At 38.0% G+C, this 20,809-nt stretch overlaps 2 protein-coding genes across 2 annotated transcripts in view; one reads left to right on the top strand and one right to left on the bottom strand.

Annotated features, from left to right (window-relative positions):
- Nucleotides 1-20,809, bottom strand: part of NOL10 (nucleolar protein 10) — a 78,253-nt gene that overhangs the window by 14,968 nt on the left and 42,476 nt on the right. The window contains exons 14-17 of the mRNA XM_081069387.1: nucleotides 6,014-6,140; nucleotides 3,861-3,940; nucleotides 3,574-3,672; nucleotides 2,423-2,512 (exon numbers count right to left, since the gene is read on the bottom strand). Coding sequence (XP_080925513.1) covers nucleotides 2,423-2,512; nucleotides 3,574-3,672; nucleotides 3,861-3,940; nucleotides 6,014-6,140 — 396 coding nt within the window. The remainder of the gene's footprint in view (nucleotides 1-2,422; nucleotides 2,513-3,573; nucleotides 3,673-3,860; nucleotides 3,941-6,013; nucleotides 6,141-20,809) is intronic.
- On the top strand, nucleotides 13,839-14,210 carry LOC308506219 (large ribosomal subunit protein eL39-like). Its single transcript, XM_081069388.1, has one exon. The coding sequence runs from the start codon at nucleotides 13,917-13,919 to the stop codon at nucleotides 14,070-14,072; it is 156 nt and encodes a 51-aa protein (XP_080925514.1). The 5' UTR covers nucleotides 13,839-13,916; the 3' UTR covers nucleotides 14,073-14,210.

Genomic DNA, 20,809 nt, shown 5'->3' with positions numbered 1-20,809 from the left:
GACAGTAGGGCCTGATTTGGGTCAGCAAGCCACCAAAAAGCAAACCAGGGGCATATTTTACGAGTTCCACTTTCTAGTAGAATTTGTTTAGGTGACATAGCTACTATGATAGTACTTCCAGCTTCCAGCAGCGGGAGAGAAGCAGCTGTCTGAGGAAGGAAGGTAAGAATTTCTACAGTTCTTTCTCCTCGCACTTGCAGTAGAAACGGTACACAGTCTGACGATTCTTTACAGGATCATCCTATGAATGTTTTGAGAAAAAGTTTAGAAGGCACAGGAGACCATGACCTTCCCATCAACTGATAAGATCACTCTGCATGTTTCCAGCTCCCGTCCTGCACCACCACGCACAGTGACGACTAGCTGTATTATAAGTCCTCTGGTTGCCCCAGCTTCAAGGGAAGTCTGTGACAGCAAGGTGGGGGGACGAGGAAAGGGGACTTCCCACATCTTCATAAACATAAGGGCTTCTGAAAAAGGCGTCTGAACTGTGAGACCCTGCTGCAGAAAGTAGCAAAATTACATTTTAATTGAAGTGTCCTACCCTCCATAACATTCAATGGAACACTGAGTCCTCATAAGAACAAAACACAGATAGGAATGCATACATCTGCAGCCTAGGTTGGCAATACTCTCTTCCTCCTGAAGCTTTAGGGCATGTAAATCCAGAGATCACTTCCATTTGGCTTGTAAAATGACATTATGAAGCTGAAGTTACCTCCCAAGTCATCCTCAGGCTGGGCTAACAAGAAAATCAATGTGAGGGCCAGTCTGGTGGTTCAGGTGGTTGGAGCGCCATGCTCCTAACGCCGAGGTCGCCCTCTACAGCTAAGATTGTGAAAAACGGCTCTCCCAGGAGCTGGGCTGCTGTGGGCTGCCATGTGTTGCCATGAGCAGCCGGTGGCCAGCCTGAGTGTCCGGCAGCCATTGTGAGTGGCTGGCAGCCAGCGAGAGCTGCCATGAGCTGCTGTAAGTGGCAGACCGACGACTGGTGACCAACTGCCTCAGCCGGGGGGAGCGCAAGGCTCATAATACCAGCATGGGCCAGGGAGCTGTGTCCTACACAACTAGACTGAGAAACAACGCTTGAACCAGAGTGGGGTGGGGAGGAGGCAAAAGAAGGGGGGTAAAAACCAGAAAATCTGAGGAAAAAGTCAACACTGCAGGAAGCACTTCAAGATATACATTTCACGTAATGAAAATGGAAACATAAAAGCCACATACGTATATACTTAAGGAAGTCTTCTAAAAACTAAGACTGAAATAATGTATTAAAAGAACATAATAGGCCTAGCCAAGAGGGTACAGGAAGTAGCGGAGAAGAGACGGAGCAGCGAGTGTCAATCCGTTTAGAAATCACAGTGCCCAGAATGCCCCTCTCCTATCCTTGCACATCACGGAAGGAGAAATTAAGACCCAGTGAAGTTGAGGGTCACCCACAATGACACTAGTGAGCAAGAGGAACAAGACCCTTCAGTTACAGTTTCTTGGCATCAGTGAAGAGAGCGGAACACAATAAACACGATGAGCTCACTTATCTCACGTTCACAATTACCTGGTTAAAAACGAGAGAGAACAGAAAGAATAAAGCAAACAAAAACCTCCCGAGAGCTCAGCACACCTGGCCAAGGTTACAAGGGTCAGACACTTACTCAGACCCACGTCCTGCAGGCTTCCGAGGAGAAATCGGTCCTCATAAATCTTTCTAGTAAACAGCCAAGCTTGGGCACCTGTCTGCCTGAGCTAAGCGGACGAGAAAACAGCACTGGGAAGACTTTATATAGCTGGGAAAATGAGACAAGCCACTTCTGTGGTGACAATGTCAGCTACATGAAGCATTAACCTTTACTTATTTTATGACTGATCTTTGTCTTCACGTTAGGCAGTGATTACGTGGAAGCGAGCACACTCCCAATCGTGCCACATCTAAATAACAACTGGTCACTTCTGGAATTATAAACAAATCTAGCTAGCACAAAGAAAAACAACACACAATCTAAATATTTAATAATAAAAGGATTAACTATAATATATCCACAAGATAGAGTATGCAGCTGTCAAAAACATTTACCAAGAATTTTTAATTAAATGGGAAGCCACTTGTGTTATGTGATAGAACCAGGATATTTTGAGTATACAACAGTATCTTGCTATTATAGTTCATTATTTTAAGAGAAATAAGACAGGAAAGAAATTAACTAAAATATTAATGTTGTCTTTCTCTGGGTAGAATTATATGGGTGACCCCCTTATATTCTTTTTTATTTTACAAGCTTCCCATATTGAGCACATACTATCTTATAAGCAGGAAAGAACTAAATGTATTTTTAAAATAAAAACAAAAAATAAAAAAGCTTTAGGTTACCATCAAAAAAATGTAGAAACAATTTATTAATATTTTCTCTGCATTGTAAAATCTTACCTTAACTTTCTTTTTCCATGTAGATTTTTGCTTTTCTTCCTCCTCCTCGATTAATTTAAGTGCCAGCTCTTTGTTAACTTTCGGCAATTTCTAGTAAAGGGAAAAAAAAAGCTGTATTACAATATCCCCATTTTAGCTTTAAAGGTTAAAGCAAAGAGCCAGGGCAAAAGTACTTCACATGCCAGTGTCCCCTTGGCAGTGCACACACATTCACCACTCTTAAAAATTTCATAAACAATCTGGAAAAAGGAAAATCCAGTCACTAGCCTTTTGTACTAGTGTACTAGGAAGAGTGTGAGTGTGAGTATGTGTGTGTGTACACCAATGTTCAGTTAGCACTGACTGTAGCATTTGAGGGTTAACCTTAATCCAGAAAGGTTACGAGAGACTGCAAGGCAGGAGAGGGAGACGGGACTCGCTCTTCTCTGTGTGCTTGTTGCTGGGTTGGCATCACACACCAACACGTCTTCACCTTGGCAGTACCAAGCGGTCCCAGCAGAGTAGGCGGAATTCTAGTTTGTGGCTTTCTGAAACTCCCAGGAGCAGCCTTGTTGTACCTCGGACCCCAGCACCAGCACAGCACCCCCTAGAGGTCTGCTCTCCAGCCCTGGAGTGTTAGCTCCATAAGTAAACCTTCCCGCAGCCACTGTCTCGGATCGATACCTTAGTGTTTTTGCCTTTTCAGTTCTCTACTACCTGGTGCATAACTCTTTACATTATGTTTCCCCGATTAAGATAACGAGGATGGTCTGATTTGCTGTCCGGACCCTGACATAGTCTAATGCCTACTTCCCATAATCCCAGTAGCTGATGTAAGACACAGCCAAGTATCAGCAAGAAATGGGGATTAGCAAAGTCCCAACACCCCAGAATCAGATGCCCATTTGAAAACACTGTCAGATGTTCTCGGGAGGGCCGACCATGCCCACCTGGCATCAGTTCCCACAACACCATCACCACCGAGTCCACAACGATGAAACTGCAGGGTGCCCACCCTCGGGACAGATAACAGATACCCCAAATGTTAGGAAAAGATGGAAACTAAGGATGGGAAAACTCAGAAACAGATGGCAAGTTTCTTCGGAATGATAATACAAAACGAAAATTAAGTACTTTTCTCCAGTAAATTCAATAGTGAGTACAATGTTTACCTTTAATTGGACTCTCTGTGCACGTGTTTCTTCTATCTTCTGTCGGATCTTATCTTTCCTATATTCTTCATAAGCAAATGGATTTACCATCAATTTCACCTTTTCAAAGTGGAAAAAAAAAGAACCATATTTAGCAGCACGTTTCTTATATACCATGACTATTATGTCCAAGATTAGACAGATCTCTTATAAATCATAAGTATGTTTTATGAAAATGCAAGTCAGTAGAGAAGAAATGGCTATAGCTTGCTCATTAGTCATCTAAACAGCTGCATTTTTGTCCTTACCTTGTGATAGAGTCTTATATCCATGAAAAATCCATGCATGTATGCCCGGAGAAAAGGTGATCCAATGAGATGTGTGAGCCCTGGGGAAAGTTAATCAGAAGGGGACAGGTTCTTATGAAATCTTGATTAAAATTTAACACTTTTTCATGGACAATGATTTAATTATAATAAGATTTCACTTTTGAGGAAAAATTTAAGGATTAGAATTACTAATCTTCTTCAATAAGTATGGAGAACATTTTAAGCCACTTCAGCCATACCATCCTTACTTATTTTTAACGTAATAGTAAGCATAAAAATGATGAAAAAGGCTTCATGAACCATGACAGGCTGGTAAAGTATGGCTCCATATACTAGGGGTTCTCAGATTTTTAGATCCCACAAACCAGTTCAATTTAAAAAATAATAATTGGGATCCACACGAAGTTGCCATCTTTTACGCTGCCAAGTAGGAATTAGTGGTAGTGGTGATGGCAAGATCACTGTTATCTCCCAGAATTTCTAAAAACAAAGGACATTGTCACAACAATAACGTAGAAAGGGAATGTTTTTTCCCCAAGAAAGAACAGCTGACAAATTTATACCAACATATATAACCATACATATGCCCATTAACATATATATTCTATGCACACACTTCATCACAATGAACACAAAGTTCACTACTTTAGCCCTACTTGGAACAATGTCTTTCAGAGGGTTTCCTAGTTTTAGTACATTACATTTAGAAATAGTGGTGCTGGCAATCAAATAAGGGTGGTCTGCCTATGTCAGAAATTATTTATTCAGTGCGAGTATCTACAGAGAGAAAGGGTAGGAGAATATTTATCTTCAAAATAAGACCACGTGTGATATACCCACATAAACAGCAGCTTTAGTTGGCATGATGCTAAATGACTGTTTCCAAGGAAAACTTTACCCCGATTTCCAAATTTTAAAAGTAAACATCCCTCTAGACCTGAAAATCAGGTTACTAGGCAAAACCACACAGACGTAAAAAATAGTATACATTACAGGACAACATCAGAAGGCAAAGTTAGAAGAATCTCATAAAGTAATTATAAGACTTGGTCAGAAAAATACTTCCCTAGAATTTGCTAGGTTAGTAAAACTACAGGGTCTGGCCTTTCACAGTGGAATCAAAAAAAGAAAGAAAAAATGAGGGCCGAACCTTAATAAAATATACAGATGTACCACAATCTGCATTTAGGTACCTGCATGGGTGTTTTTATCATTTTTGTTTCCTCTATTAAGTGTGTAAAACATTTACGTCACAGTATTATTCCCATTCCAAGTTAGGTCAGAAATAAAAACCCGCAGAAAGCTTTTCAGATTGAAACAATTCTAAACAGAGAATCTGACAGCAGCAGCATTTCCCACAGTCGGCTCTACAGAGCACCAGTCCCAAGAGGTCTTCTGAGGAAGCAGTTTCTGTGATCAATAAATTTGGGAAACGTTTCCTCCCCTTTCTGGAGACTTACAGCGCGTGAAGACATTAAAGCTCTAAGAAGTCCTTAAGTAAAGAACGGGTTTAACCTAGCATTTCTCAAACTCATTTGCCACAAATCTCTTAAAATAATAGTTAACATTCACTTATGTTTAGACACCATGCTGAGTACTTTCCAGGCATTATCAGATTCATTCTCCAAGCAACCCTATGAGTGGGTGTCATTATACTGCCATTTTATAGATGAGGAAACCAAGGCATAAACAAGTTGGCCAAACCGTTAAGTTTTGAACCAGGTCTCTCTATAAGCAAACCTGAAAGGGAGCCAGAAATCATTTACTTGCAATCTCTGAGATTTTTCAAAACCTTATTATATTCAAATAGTACTTGAAAAAACAAATCACTTCTTTCTCAACACATTTTTTCCTACCATAGGTAATATGCTAAAAAAAAATTAGCCCTCATTTAAGATACAAAAAAGCTTCAGTAAGTCGAATTTATCTGAATCTTTCTCTAAGCAGAGATTACAAATTTGACAATATATACTATGTTTAATATCTGATTTGGCAGAAAGAGAAGATTTGGAAAAATCAGATAAACAGTGGTATCTAGAAGATAAATACCACTTCTAAAATGTGCAAAATTAAAAAAACAAGTAGAAAGAAATAAAATAATTTTATAATCATTTCATCATAATATTTTTTACCTAAATTTTCAAGGTCTTTCTTGGTGACAAATTTGTAATCATCGTAAACTGTGCTTTCCGGATTCTCTTCCAGTTCTTCTGTTAAGTTGTCTAAGAAGGAGCACCATCTGGGTGCAGGACCCAAAACCTGTGGGAGTCATGGGAAGGTTAGCACAGGCACATTGACCAGGTCGACTAAGAGTGAGTTAGTTTACATCAGATCTCCTCAAATATAATTTTTAAATCCTTCATTCTATCAAAAGTAGTGAAAAATAATGACAATATGCATCATCAACAAGTATTTAATGGAAGGGAATAAACAATAGGAAGAATTTAGGCTTCAAAGGGAAAAATCTCACTTAGTCTGGGATACAAAGATATTAATGACTAGTCTTACATTAGAACTATGAAAATACAAATAATTCGGGTACTTACAATAACACAGCCATTTATCTATCACCTCTCTTATTCAAAGCAATACTAGAATCTAAAAAAGCATAGTTGGTATATCAGAGTTTTTACGTTTGCCTCTCATGACAAACAAAAGTCTGAAAGGAGAATTACCTTTTTTTAAGGGTTTTCAACTAATTACTTGATAATTACATTCGCTCCTCTATGGTCCACTTCACTTAATTCATTAAAAATTAAAATTCTATATAAAAATTCTTCAGACTTAATCTAAAAAGGGTCGCCAGGATCCATGAGTTAGTCCCAAATGAAAGGTTGAGGAACAAAGGACTGAACAGAATTTATAACCAACTAATAATACACGAATGCATCAGTTTGTAATCCAATTACTTCCATAAAACACTGATTGCTTTTTACTGTTTTGCTCTTGGCACAGCTCTTTTGCAGCAGAGGCCTCACCCACTGACGCCCATGCTTACCCCATAGGAAATACTGCTCACTCAGTGGGAAACCTATCCTACTGGAAACCTCTCCGAAGTGGAGGCTTTCAGAAGCGAGAACACTGGGCTCTGACAAAATGGAACTTCCACTGACTACCTGCCTGTGAATTTTGATAGTAACCAATTATACAGGGAAAATAGCACACAAAAAAACCAACAGAAATCATAATGGAAATGATTAAATCTAGCTTACACTTTTTGGAGAAAAGTGGGAGGGAGAGTTACTACAAAGAAAAATGGCCCCTTCAATCAAAAAAAAAGGTAGATGTTAGATATAGCCATACTAATTTAGTTATATTATTTTGCCTGATTAGAAAGGGTGACCCCACCCATACCACCAAAGGCTCTGGGGCTCATGAAGATGAAAAACACCTCTTAACGAGCATAGCTGGAGTCCTATCAAGAAGTTTCTCATATTAGCGTAATCTACAATTTTTGAAAACAGAAGGAAAGGTTTTACACACTAAGTGGGTTAACCTTAACCTGAAAGACAAACCTTCAAGAAACGCAAGTGATTTTCTATAAATTCAAGATAGAACACTTTCAAAAGAAATTGCTAAGATTTTAAGCAATTTTAGGGCAGTAGTTGAAGTTAACAAATATCAATACTAAATGCGACTACACATAAAGCACTGTGCTAAAGCCTAATCCCTGATCAGCTGGAGTTTAGAATCCAGCTGGAGCAGAAAGACGTGTATGTGCACGTGACACACACACACACACACAGTTGTTTAAAGCAATGCATTGAGACTGCACTGAGTCCACGAGGAAGACAGGTGAGGGCTGGAGAAAATGGCAGGTTGGGACACTGAGTAAGTACATTTGAAAGAACTTCGGGTTGGAATGATCACGTGAGCAAGCTAGGAAAATCATGGGGCACCTTCTGAGAATGAGAGGTTAGGCACGTGCAACTACAGGGGTATCTGCCTCCGTCAGGCATAAATCTTTCAATGCTAAGCTCTACCATATAGAGGTGTACGACCTAAGACTGCAATCTTCTCTTTTACACAGGAAGAAAGTACACTAACTGTTACCACTTTTCTAGAATATAAGATCCAAGATACTGTCCTCTTGGGAGGGTAGGTACTTCATCTGTTTTAAATGCTGAATTTCCAGTACCTAGAACATTGCCTGTCAACTAGCAGGTGTCCAATAAATATTTCATAAATAAATCTATTCATACATACAACACATACAAATGCATTCATGAATTTCTTGTGCATAAGGTACTAAGACTTAAAGGGTCCTGTTTGGCAAATGTATTTTTAAAAATTGTCTAACTGTCCTTATTCTGATAAAAACACTCAAAATACCTCATTATAAAACTACTGGATATAAGAATACTTTTTGGTAAAGGCAGACCTACTTTGCTTACGCAAGGGGGCTACCAAAGGACCTCATGATAAAGTAGTATCACCTTTAAACCTGAAATCAGTCAGAAACATGGGTTTCAAAGACAAAACATTACACTGTGTTTACTGACTTTTCTTAGGGGGAGGCTCCAGGGATAGAAACATCAAAATATCAGAGCAGATCTGAATTTACTTTCACATAGTCCTTTTTTATAATGTCCCAAAAACATTAATCTTGATTAGTTACCTAGGTTCTAATGGAAATGTTTTAAATTGCCTCTCAGGGACAGGTCTGGTTATGGTAAATAATCTCTGCCATCAAATTCATGGCCATTAAATTTTACAGGAGGAAATATTTCCATCAAAAACAAAATTAAATATAATGGGTTGATTTTATTAACCACGTTTCCGTAGTTCTTTTTCAGAGAGAGAGAGAAAAGAAAAAAACATCAGAACAATCATAACAAAGTTGAAATTACTGATTTAACTTGCATTCACCTCACATTTTATCTACAGTAGAGCTTTCCTCCGAGGTCTACCATTAAGCTGCAAAAACAGTGGCTAGCTTCCCAATATGGAGGGCTTAACCACGCGCACTGTCCTCTGATATACCTAAAATGACCACAATATTAACTAATTAATGTATAACAATTCCTTGCTGTCTTCTTTCATAGAATATGTTAAACCTTCAACTAATCCTTGAAAATGTATTAATTTACTTCTTAAACTTCAGGCTTTACAACTTGAAGAAAACATCCTTTTTAACCACTGGTATGCTATTACTACTACATCAAAAGTTTCTAGGTTTTCTGTATAGTCCTTATAGTGCTGTATTATATACTTTAGTCAAAACCGATTATTGCTTATTTACCTATATTTTATGCACCTTAAGAGTTTTGATTGTTTCAGATAATTGGTGACAACTGTTCTATTTTAAATTTCTATTATCCGTTAATGACATTCCACTTTTTATTTATAAAAATTTCCTAAAGTCATAGATCAGTAAAAGTAGAGAACTGGAAACTGATTCATCAAACTGCTATAAAGGGGTACTGTGGGTCCCTTAGCAACTTTATTGCCAACCAATCTCAAAGGAAATACTTGGTCCTCCAAAATAGGAAAGAATCTTTATTAACATGTGGTGGAAAGGCCTTGCCTCAAATGTAGCCACGTATCTGCTTGCTCTAACCCCTTCGACCAGAAGAACTAATTAAAAAGTACATGAAGACACATGCCACGTGCCCAGGATCATCTACCCTACGATTATGGTCGGCCTTTAAAATGTTACTTATATGTGCTTAATTGTAAAACTCAAAATTCTCATATATTCTGGCAATGGACAAAAATGACTAAGTGGGGGGAGGAAGAGGATGAATACTGAAATTCTTAGGGAGCTGACAGAGAAGGGTACCCCCACTCCCAATTCTACTTTTGAAAAACTACCGTGCCATATGCTGAAGCTGTGTTAAGGCAGAAATAAAAGATTGAGGATTATTAGATGGATGGTTTTAACCGACCCAATGTGATTAAAATAACAACAAAGTATTATTAATATTATTGGAGACAAAACCAAACTGTACAGTATAAATGCCACAATTTTTTTACATTTACTTATAATGCTAAAATTAGAATTTTATTATTTTCCTACTATTAATATGAAAGAAAATAATTGATGACAGAACAATTAAATTTGAAATTAGTACCTGGAGTTTTTAACTAATAATTTAAGAAACACTTTAAAAAAATTTAGCAACTAAGAAACTTCTCTCTTTTTTTTTTTCTTTAAAGAAAATTCTCCATTAGTCCATTTGGTAGAACTGTGTCAACAGACAATAAATAAATAACTTTGGACCAAAATGGGTTTATGCATGGGAAACTTTAACTGATATATAATTACATCAGAACATGTGGAAGTATACAATATATCTAATTATATGCAGTCGATTTCTTAAAATATTCTTTAAAAAAATTTTTCAAACTGCATTGCAGTGTACAATGTGAAGTGGGACACATATTTGAATGATAATTGGAAAGAGAATGATGATAATGAGGGCATAATGTCACATGGAAGGAGGACTTAAGCATATTCTATTAAGTTCAGACAATAAAACTAAACTCATGAAATATAAGAAGGTAGGTTGTCATTTATCACATACGTATTGACTTCCACAGTTAGTATGTTCCAGGCACAGTATACTATATAAAATGAGGCAGTAGAATGAAATCCAATAGGAAAAGAGTTGTTTCACATACAGCAATATTGTGTGTGGAAGGACTAGATTCTTAATTTCCTCAACTCCATTCATTCATTCACTCAACAGGTTAACTGACCGTTTACTAAAAGGTAAGTGCTAGCTTTCAAATATAACTAAAACAAAGTTTGGAAAACAATCAAGAACAATATATTGTGATCAATGCCACAGAAGAGAAATCTTAAAATGGTTCTAGGGAGCCCTTTATCTGCTGAGACAAGAGATCAAGATAGTGTTGGAGAAAATGCTATCTTGAAAAACATTAAGAGATTATGATTTTATACTCAGTAAAATGTAATTGCGATACTAAATAGTTAGAATTTAATGCTAGATAAAATTAATATACATTTTACTCAATTATACAGAAGATGCCTGGTTAGAAGAATTGTCAATTTTACATGATCTTCTATTACTACAATCCTGGAGACTCAATTTAAACATTATTTGTTATAATATCATTGAACAGACAAGAACTACACTTACTGACAAGTAACAAAGAATTTGAATATAAAATATTTTACCACCTAGCAACCATGTAAATCATCTAAGTAATTTGTTATAGAATTGTTTTCAGGACATTCTAAAAGTAGATATAATTATCAGTTCTGAAACTAGAGCAATGATAAGAACAATTAAGAATAGCAAAAATAAGTAGTAATAGCAACTCGCACTGTTAAGAGGCATGGAGATTTTATCCCCTATTAGAATTTTAACCCACATCTAACCAGAAATCTGTCACTCTCACTATAAGCCGTAACTCTTTATCAGAAACTACTGGGGCCAAAAGGGGTTGAAACCCAGATTTTTTTGCATTTTAGAAAGGTAATACAGTATGTATACTATATATTACATAAAATTTCAGTGGGGTCGGGGTGAGGGTTGGTCCATAATCAAACACAGTATCTCTGCAGCAAAATCCATACGTTTTCACACCAGTGATTTGGGATAAATAAAGACTAGAAAAAGCCTCATCATTACATGTCACGTTTGAGCTTTAATGAAGCAGGTCAGGTCAGGTTTTGCCATCAACGAGTTATAACCAAATTTCAGGGCTTTCCAGATTTCAGGATTGCAGATCAGAGACAATGGAGGTACGTACTATACTGCAAATATCATTAACCACCATTATGATTAATGATGATTTTGCTAATTGCATAGCTTGCAATCTCCAGTAGGATTTTGCCAACTAAGAAGACCAACTCTGCAATACATACACTCAAAGGAACATTTCCTTTTCAAACTTTTTCTCCATTCTTGGTTCCAAGGCACCACTAGCACCAGCAGGTATTTTCAAATTCTGACAGCGAGGGCTGAGTAATAACTGATCACCAGCCTAAGACGAGAGAGACAGCTGGGTGAGCCGAGGGAGTGTCCATGCATTTAAGCATGTAATTGCATTTGCAACATAACGAGCTGCCTAATTGTATACCCAAGTTTATATGCATTAGCGTGAGCAATTATGAGTCATTTAAAGGTACTCTAGTGTGGTGCTTTGTTCTCTTATTCCTAAAAATCGGATTAGTAAAGAAGCAATTTGATTTCAACACTTTAAAAGATTTATTTAAAAAGGAGAAAAATTTGCCAGGATTTCAATTTTGATTTCATTTTTGAAAAGTAGTTTAGGCACTGAAAGAAAATGCTAAGAAGAATAAGGCAAGTGAAAAAAAAATGTACGATTGCTTATGCTATTGTCTCACTATTTAGCGGATCAAACCAAGAGTCAGTCTACGTGAGGCTCCGTGAGTACGAACAGGCATACAGTGGAGGGCCTGTACTCAAGGGTTAGGGGAGACAGGACATTGGATACAAATGTATAAGTACAAAATTAAAACTGACAGTAAGAACTGGAGAGAACTTGCAGTTAATAATGGCACACTAACTACACATTTTTATCTCGGTCCCACGCCTAGTTAAAATGACAGTGAATCAGTATAAAAAAGGCATTAACCTTCAAGGAAAAAAGAAGAAAATACAGTGGGTAAGGGAGTTAACATGGTAAATGCTGGGTGCTCACAGACGTAAATAACAAACAGAAAGGAGATGTGATTCTTCCCTTAGTCTCTGAGACCCAGCACTTCGAGGGCCCATGTATCTGGGAACATGGGCCTGAACGGAGGGGAGGTGATGGAGCGGATGAATACTTAAGCCCCACTGCCCCTTAGGGGATCAGAAGATAACTGGAGAAACTGAGGAAAGCTGCCCCACATAAGTGGATACCAGGCACAGGTGACTTGAGCTGTGGGGCTGAAATGAGCAGAATTAAATGGCAGTTTACATATCAAACTGTGTGACCCTCAGCTCCTTTTTTTCAGCTCCCAGAATGCCAGCAGCCAAGCACAGGTTGCTGTGCTTCCACTCCTGCCAGCCTAAATGCCCAACATTCCCCAAAATAAATTGGGGGGTTCTTCTTCATAGAAAAGGAGAGATCCCTGAAGATATACTTACTGATGGTGATATCTGGGAATCCTCTAATAGTCATTAGCTGAAGAGTCAGCATGAAAACACACATAGACAAGACAATCACATACAAAAGGAGCTTCTAATCAGCATTTCAGTGCCTTATTCTTAAGTAAAAATAGACTGCCACAGATTGCCACTCATTTAGTCAACAAACATTTAGTTATTATCAAGCAGTTTTCTCTTCACTGTAGAGAGAGCAGGGAACAAAACAAACAAGAATCTCTACCTTTAAAGAGCTTACATCCCATAAATCAACAAAGGAAAGACAGGATAGAGCATGACAGAGTGATAATTTTTGATTTATGGAGAAAATGAAGCAGGGGAGGATGATGGAGAACACAGGGAAGGGGAGGAGGGATGGACAGGAAGCCCATGCTGAGGTGACAACTACACACAGACCTGGAGGGGAGGGAATGAACCAGGAGAGTATCTGCCAAGTGCAAAGGCCCTGAGGTCAGAATTGCTTGGCGTTATTTGGGGATCAGCAAAAGCACAGCCTGGTATGGCTTACACAGAGGGAGCGAGGGGGAGGTGGAGGGCTACATCAGTAGGGCCTTACGGGCCACTGCAGGACTTGACCTTTTCCTCTCGGTGAGATGGAAGTCACTGGAAGGTTCCAAGCAGAGAACTGACGTGATCTGACTTGCATTTACAAGGATCACTCTGCGAGGCTGGGGAGACTTATTGGTTCTGGGCATTTAAGGAAATTTCTGTTCAATCATTAGCTGATAATTAAGTGAACCAAGCAGACTTTGGTGGCTACATGTAATAAAGAAATCTGACTTTACAGACTTAGTCCAGAAGAGTCATCAAACAAACAGCAACGACAGCAATGAACTTGGGGGGAGGGGAGAGTCTGAGTTCCCCAAACTGCCAAATTATATTACCTAAAACATCTAGTTTTCCTCTTTATTCGCCGCCGTCGTACGCGTGCGGCTGACTCTTCCTCGCCATGTCTTGTCACAAGACTTTCAGGACCAAGCGGTTCTTGGCCAAGAAACAAAAGCAGAATCGGCCCATTCCCCAATGGATTCGGATGAAAACTGGTAATAAAATCAGGTACAACTCCAAGAGGAGACATTGGAGAAGAACCAAGCTGGGTCTATAAGGAATAATCGCACATGAGATGGCACCACATATTTTTGCTGTGTCAGGATTGCTTGGATCTTAACCATGGCACTGAAAAGATCGCTACTATCTGAACAGTTGGGTGGGGTGTGTTTTATTGGGAAATTATAAGGAAAATGAGTTTTCTCTTTAATATGTTTCTGCACTAGTAGGTTGGTTCAGTAATAAATATGTGAGGCCTTCAAAAATAAAAATAAAAAATAAAACATCTAGTTTTCAACAAAAAAATTACACGACATGAAAGAAAAGCAAGGCCCATACATGGTTGGGGGGGAAGGAGGGGAGGGAGAGAAGCAGTGAAGAGAACCTACCTTTTGAGGCAGTTCAAGCATTGGACTTACCAGACATGACTTTAAAACAGCTATTATAGATGGGCGTAAAGAACTAAAAGGAAACCAAGTCTAAAGAACTAAAGTACAGGAACAAATGTCTCATGAAATAGAGAATACTAATAAAGAGATTGAAACTATATAAAAAAGAACGAAATAAATGTTCTGGAATGGCAAAATACAATAACTGAGATTAAAAAATCCAGCAGAGAGCTCAACAACAGATACAAATTGGCAGAAGAAAGAATCAGCAGACTTGAAGGGTCAACTGAGATGACCCAAAGTGAGAGACGGAAAGAAAACTGGACAGAGCCTCAGAGACCTGGGGGGGGGGGGGTGTCACCAAACACACGATGGGAGCCCCAGGAGGAGAGAAACAAAGGGAGTGACAGAACATCTGAAGAAATAATGGCCAAAAAGGTCTCAAATTTGGTAAAATAATAATGACATGCACATCCAAGAAGTTCGACTCCAAGTAAAATAAATTCAAAGAGAGCCAGACCTAGACACAGAGAGTCAAATTGTGAAAAGACAAAGAGAGAACCTGGAAAGCATCAGGAGAAGATGACGCATCACGTCAAAGGTATTCTCAGTAAGACCAGCAGGGGATTTCTCGTCATGTAAAAGTTAACTCCATAACACAATAATCGTAAATCTAAGTTGATAGGCACACAATGTTTAATGATATAATCTGAAGCAATAAATGCATACAAAAGGAAGAAAATGGGGCTACACAGGAATAAAATTTTTGTATACTACTGAAATGTAATTGGTATTAATCTGAACTAAATTGCTGTAAATTAAGATGTTATTGGTAAACTTCAGGGCAACCACTGAGAAAATAACTCAAAAATATATAGTAAAATAAACAAAAAGGGAATTAGCAGTATACTAGAAAATATCTATGTAACACAAAAGCCAGTAATGAAGAAACTGGGGCACACGAATGACATAAGACATTTATAAATCAAACAGCAAAAAAGCAGACATAAATCCTACTTTACCAGTAATGACAATAAATGTAAATGGATTGAAAAAAGCACGATCCAACTACATGCTGTTTATGAGACACATTTTAGATTAAAAAACACAAATAGGTTGAAAGTAAAGGTATATGGCATGGAAAAAGATATACCATGCAAACAGCAGCCAAAAGAGAGCAGGAGTGTCTATACTAAGATTAGATAAAAATTGTTACTTAGAGAGAGAGAGAGAAAAAAAGATTTGATGACAATAAAAGGGCCATTCCATCAAGATATAACAATTACAAACATATATGTACATACCTTTTGAGGCAGTTCAAGCATTGGACTTACCAGACACAGACTTTAAAATACATGAAGCAAAAACTGAAAGTGAGAAATACACCATTCAATAATAATACCTGGAGATTTCAATATCCCACTTTCAATAATGAATAGAACAACTAGACAGAGGACAGCCAAGACACAGAATACTTGAACAACAATACAATGCAACTAATTAGTTCTAATAACAGACATCTAAAGCACCCTCCACACACACAGTAAGAGCAGAATACACATTTTTAAGTGCACATGGAATTCTCCAGGACAGACTCAACGCCAGGCTACGAAATCAGTCTCAACAAATTTAAAAAGACTGAGGTCAAACAAAGCATCTCCTCTGACCACCATGGAATGAAATCAGAAACTAGTTACAGAAGGAAATTTGGGAAATTCACAAATATCCTTTATATATCTCATAGAAAATCGAACCCATAACATATAAAACGGATTAGACACAATTATCAAGTGGGATTTGTCCAAAGAATGCAAGGCTGGATCGACCAGCCTATTAATTATTTCATATAATAATTTTCATATCATTATATGAAAATCAAAAGAAAAAAGGACAAAAGCTGTATCATCTCAAGAGACACAAAAAACACATTTGACAAAATCCAACCCCAATTCGCGATAAAAACATTCAACAAATCAGAAAGACAAAGGAACTTAAGTTCTAAAAACCATCTATGAAAAACCCACAGCTAACATCGTACTTAATGGTGAAAGACTGAATGCTTTTTCCTGAAGATTAGAAACAAGACAAAAGTGTTCGCTTCCCCACTTCTATTCAGGTTGAAAGTAAAGTTATATGGCATGGAAAAAGATATACAATGCCTTCATACTGGAAGGTCTAGCCAGGGCAATTAGCCAAGAATATGAAATAAAAGGCATCCAGAGATTGGAAAAGAAAAGGTAAAACTATCTCTTTGGTAGTGTACTCACTGCTGTCCCCTAGCAATGAACTAGGCAAAAATGAATTAAGAAAGCAGTTCCATATACAATACTTTGGAATAAATTTAACCTCAACATGTAAGACTAAAACTACACTGTACACTGACAACTATAAAATCTTGTTGAAAGAAATTAAAGACTTAAATAAAAAGACTTTCCAGTACATGAACTGGAAAATTTAATTTTGTTAAGACTGCAATACTCAAAATGGATCAAGAACCTAAATGTAAGAGCAAAAACTATAAACTCTTTGAAGAGAACACATAAGTGTAAACCTTCTTGTACTTGGATTATAAAATTCCACTCTTCCAAAACCTGGATGAGGCAATGGTTTCTGAGATATGACCCGAGAAGGAAAGTGAAAAGACAACCTACAGAGTGGGAGAAAATATTTGCAGATCATCTATGTGATAAAAGTCTAGTATCATCTAGACTATATAAAGACTCAACAATAAAAAGACGAATAGCCTAATTTACAAATGGGCAAAGGTTTGAAAAGACATTTCTCCAAAGAAGTTATAGAAATGGCTGTCGAGTACATGAAAAGATTCTCAACATCATTAGTCATTAGGGAAATGCAGATCAAAACCACAATAAGGTATCAGGCTGTACCCGCCAGGCTGTCTATCAAAAGAAACGAAAGGCAACAAGTTGATGATAACGCAGAGAAACTGGAACCCTCACACCCTGATGGTGGGAATGTAAAATAGTTCAGCCACTGTGGAAAACAGTTTGGCAGGTCTTCCAAAAGTCAAGCACATTGCCATACGATCCAGCAATTGTACTCCTAAGCACATACCCAAGAACTGAAAACACATGTCTACGCAAACACGTGTATGAATGTTTAGCAACGTTATCTATAGGAACCCACAGCAGAAACAACCCAAAGGCACATCAACTAATGAGTGGATTAACAAGATGTGGTGTATGTATACAATGGAATATTATTCGACAATAAAAAGGAATGAGGTATTGATACACAGTACAACACGGACAGACCTTGAAACATGCTCAGTGAAAGAAGCCAAACACAAAAGGCCACACATGGTATGACTCTATGTGGAATGTCTAGAATAGGCAAATCCACAGAAATGGAAAGTAGATTGGTGGTTACCATGGGCAGGAGGAAGGAGATGGGGAGTGACTGGTCTGGAGTTTACTTCCGGTGCGATGACAGATTGTGAAACTGATGTTGGTGATCCCCGCACAACACCGAATATACTAAACCTACTGACTTATATACGGTACAAGGATTAACTTGATGACATGGGAATTACACCGTGATAAAGTGATGATTTTGAAAAAAATCTAATTAAGGATCACACACGGCATTAAGTTATTATGTCTCTTGAGTTTCCTTTAATCTAGAAGAGTCCCTCACCTTTGCTGCCTTTCAGGATGTTGACCTTTTCTAAGAGTTCAGGCTAGCTGATTTGTAGAAGCCCCACAATCTTCATCTGCTGACTATTCCTCAGAATTCAATTCAGTTAAACATATCTGGCAAGAATGCACAGGTGGTGTGTGCCAAAAGAACACTTAAAACTGTTCCCACATTAAGCATTTGGCTTTGCATGATTAATGTTTGTGAACGCACATGCTTACAGTATTTTATGTTCATACTTTTGCATTTTTTCATTGGTGGTTTTGAATTCCTGGTATAACATGAGTTTCAAGGAAAGAGGATCCAATAAAGGTTTGTCTGGGGACCATATCCCAGGAATCAACAAGGCCGCAACTCCTGATGAAGCTACCCTGGGCTGTAGGAGAGGCCAGAAAGAGCAGGAGGTACTTATCACACTCCCCACCGCTCCGCCCCACCACACACACACACACACACCCCACACTCACACGGGAAAGATGGGTAGGGCTGGGGGGTAGGTCACACCTCAGTTCTTTTCTAAAGGAGCTAATATGAAATTACCTTTTAGCAAACGTCTGAAAAGAGCAAACCTACACATATACTATCCCATTTCATTATTTCACGAAATGAAAAGACCTACAAAATCATACCACTCTTTTCCTTTTTAAAACTTTTCAATTTATTTGAAGTGCTAGGATGCAAGAAAACCTCTGGGAAACCAAACTAGCAATTTACTGAAAACTAACCATATATACCCACTGGAGATGGACTGGTTTTGAGCTTAGCGACATTTAGAACACCAAACAGTCCTGGTAAATTTAGGAATAGGAAAAATAGAATTATTCTCAAATGAAAAACTGCAATTTAAGAGAGCAAAAATTTTGTTCAAGACCATGAAATTGCTTCATAAAACAAATCTCTTAAAGTTCTTTAAGTATTCAAACTGCATTATACTTAATCTAAGTAATTCTAGGTAGAAAGAAAAGCTTTGCATTTGTCTGCTTCCCTGAAAGTTACAAACAATGCCATAAAAAGCACAAGAAGATCCTCAGCTTCCATCTTCCTTCACTTCTCAAGAAAACAGTAAAAACATCTTAAGATGGTCCCAATTTCCTTCACAGGCCACTGTTAAATAGGAAAAACATGTATCTTTAAAGGTCTCCCATTCATTCTTTCCTGAAGAGCCTGGCCTAGCACTGCTGCCACAAACCAGCATTTGATGTTTACCATCACGTTACACTTGAAATCCCACTCAGTTTCCTAGAGTTCACATCCAGGGTGTGTAGTTACAAGAACTCCAAGCAACATTCAAGTCCTCTACTTCCAGCCTTTCCTCTCCCAATTTCCTAATTATGCTAAAAATACTCAGCCCTGACGGCTACGCCTGCACACACGCACACACACACCACCCTGTGGGTGCTGAAGGCACGAGGCCAATTTTATCATATGAGAATGCATTTAGCTTTTTGATCACACACCTGGTAATGCACACTCTCCAAGATCTTGTTTTGTCATTTTATTCCTGCCAAGAGTTACACAGATGGCTTTAGCGTGTCATCCTGGTTACCACAGCAGTAGTTTCCTGGTTCTATCCTACTTCCTTGAAGGCGAAGGAATTTATTAGTAATTTTTCAGCATAACCTTATGCCTTCTGATTCTTAATTCTGACGTCTATGCAAAAAACTAAGAGTATCTTAATATTCAAAAATATCTAGGGATGGAAACTTGGCAGAAACAAAGGAAGAATAAAATGTTTTGAAATTTACATCCACTTTTCCTCAAGGTTCTATACCTTCACAGTGCTATTCCAGGAGGGTCAAAAGATATTTGGCTACCGTTTAGCGTTTTCCATAAGTTTTTTCTCCATTTAGCAGTTACTGTTTATCTACAGGTTGCCATGCATGGAACTAGGAAATCCTGAAGAATAAAACTTAAATTCAAGCAAAATAAGATTTCCCATATATCTCTAAAGAAAGCCAAGGAAAGCATTATACTGGCAGAGCTAAAGAGGGTAAAAAACCCAATTTGTAAAATATGGTCAAACATTAATTGCTTAAGTAACTTTCTACAACCCTAGGTAGAATGTCTATTTTAGAATTTTAAATATGTGTATTTCCCATTGAAATGATGAAAAGGATTCTCGCACGTGACAATATATTGTCCTATTAAGACAATGCGATACGTGTATGCAGGGGTGTGAGAGGGAAGTAGTGTACACACGGCCTTAGTCTATTCTTAGTGAAGTCTTAGAATATGTTAGGTCTCTGAATGTTAACAGAATACATTTCAAACACTTCATGTAAAATCGAACCATTTTCAGAAAGAGAAGAGCTTTACAACAAAAGCCATACACATAATGAAATCTTTGAATTCAGAATGAAAGGAAAGTTATGTAGTTTAGTGGGAGGAGTGACGAAAGGTAAAAGACCACGTATAGCTGAACCCAAACCCTTAGGCTCCCTGGCAACCAATGTAAAAAGAGATGTACAACAAGGCAGAAAGATATCCTTTACTTGATAAAGGCAGGTATACTGACATGTCTGGAAGAGAAACTCTCTCTCGGAACTAAACTCAACAAGCATATCACTGATCTTTCTTTAAGGGACTCCAACACTGAACAGTATTTCTTTAAAAGACATTTACAAAAGAAATTTCATATGACCGTTAAACATCAGTGACACACCATTAAACTTTCATTTAAAAAGGCCAAAGTAACGTGGTGCAAGCAAGCAGCTTGATGATGTAACTCGGCTCTGGCAGAATTACAGCT

This window comes from Rhinolophus hipposideros, assembly GCF_964194185.1.
Source record: "Rhinolophus hipposideros genome assembly, chromosome: 12".
Classification (NCBI taxonomy): domain Eukaryota; kingdom Metazoa; phylum Chordata; class Mammalia; order Chiroptera; family Rhinolophidae; genus Rhinolophus; species Rhinolophus hipposideros.
The sequence above is the reverse complement of the archived record's forward strand: the minus strand, read 5'-3'. Positions and strand labels throughout refer to the sequence as shown.

Excerpts from the sequence above, each read along its gene's own strand:
- LOC308506219 (XM_081069388.1), top strand. The coding sequence starts at position 13,917 with ATGTCTTGTCACAAGACTTTCAGGACCAAGCGGTTCTTGGCCAAGAAA.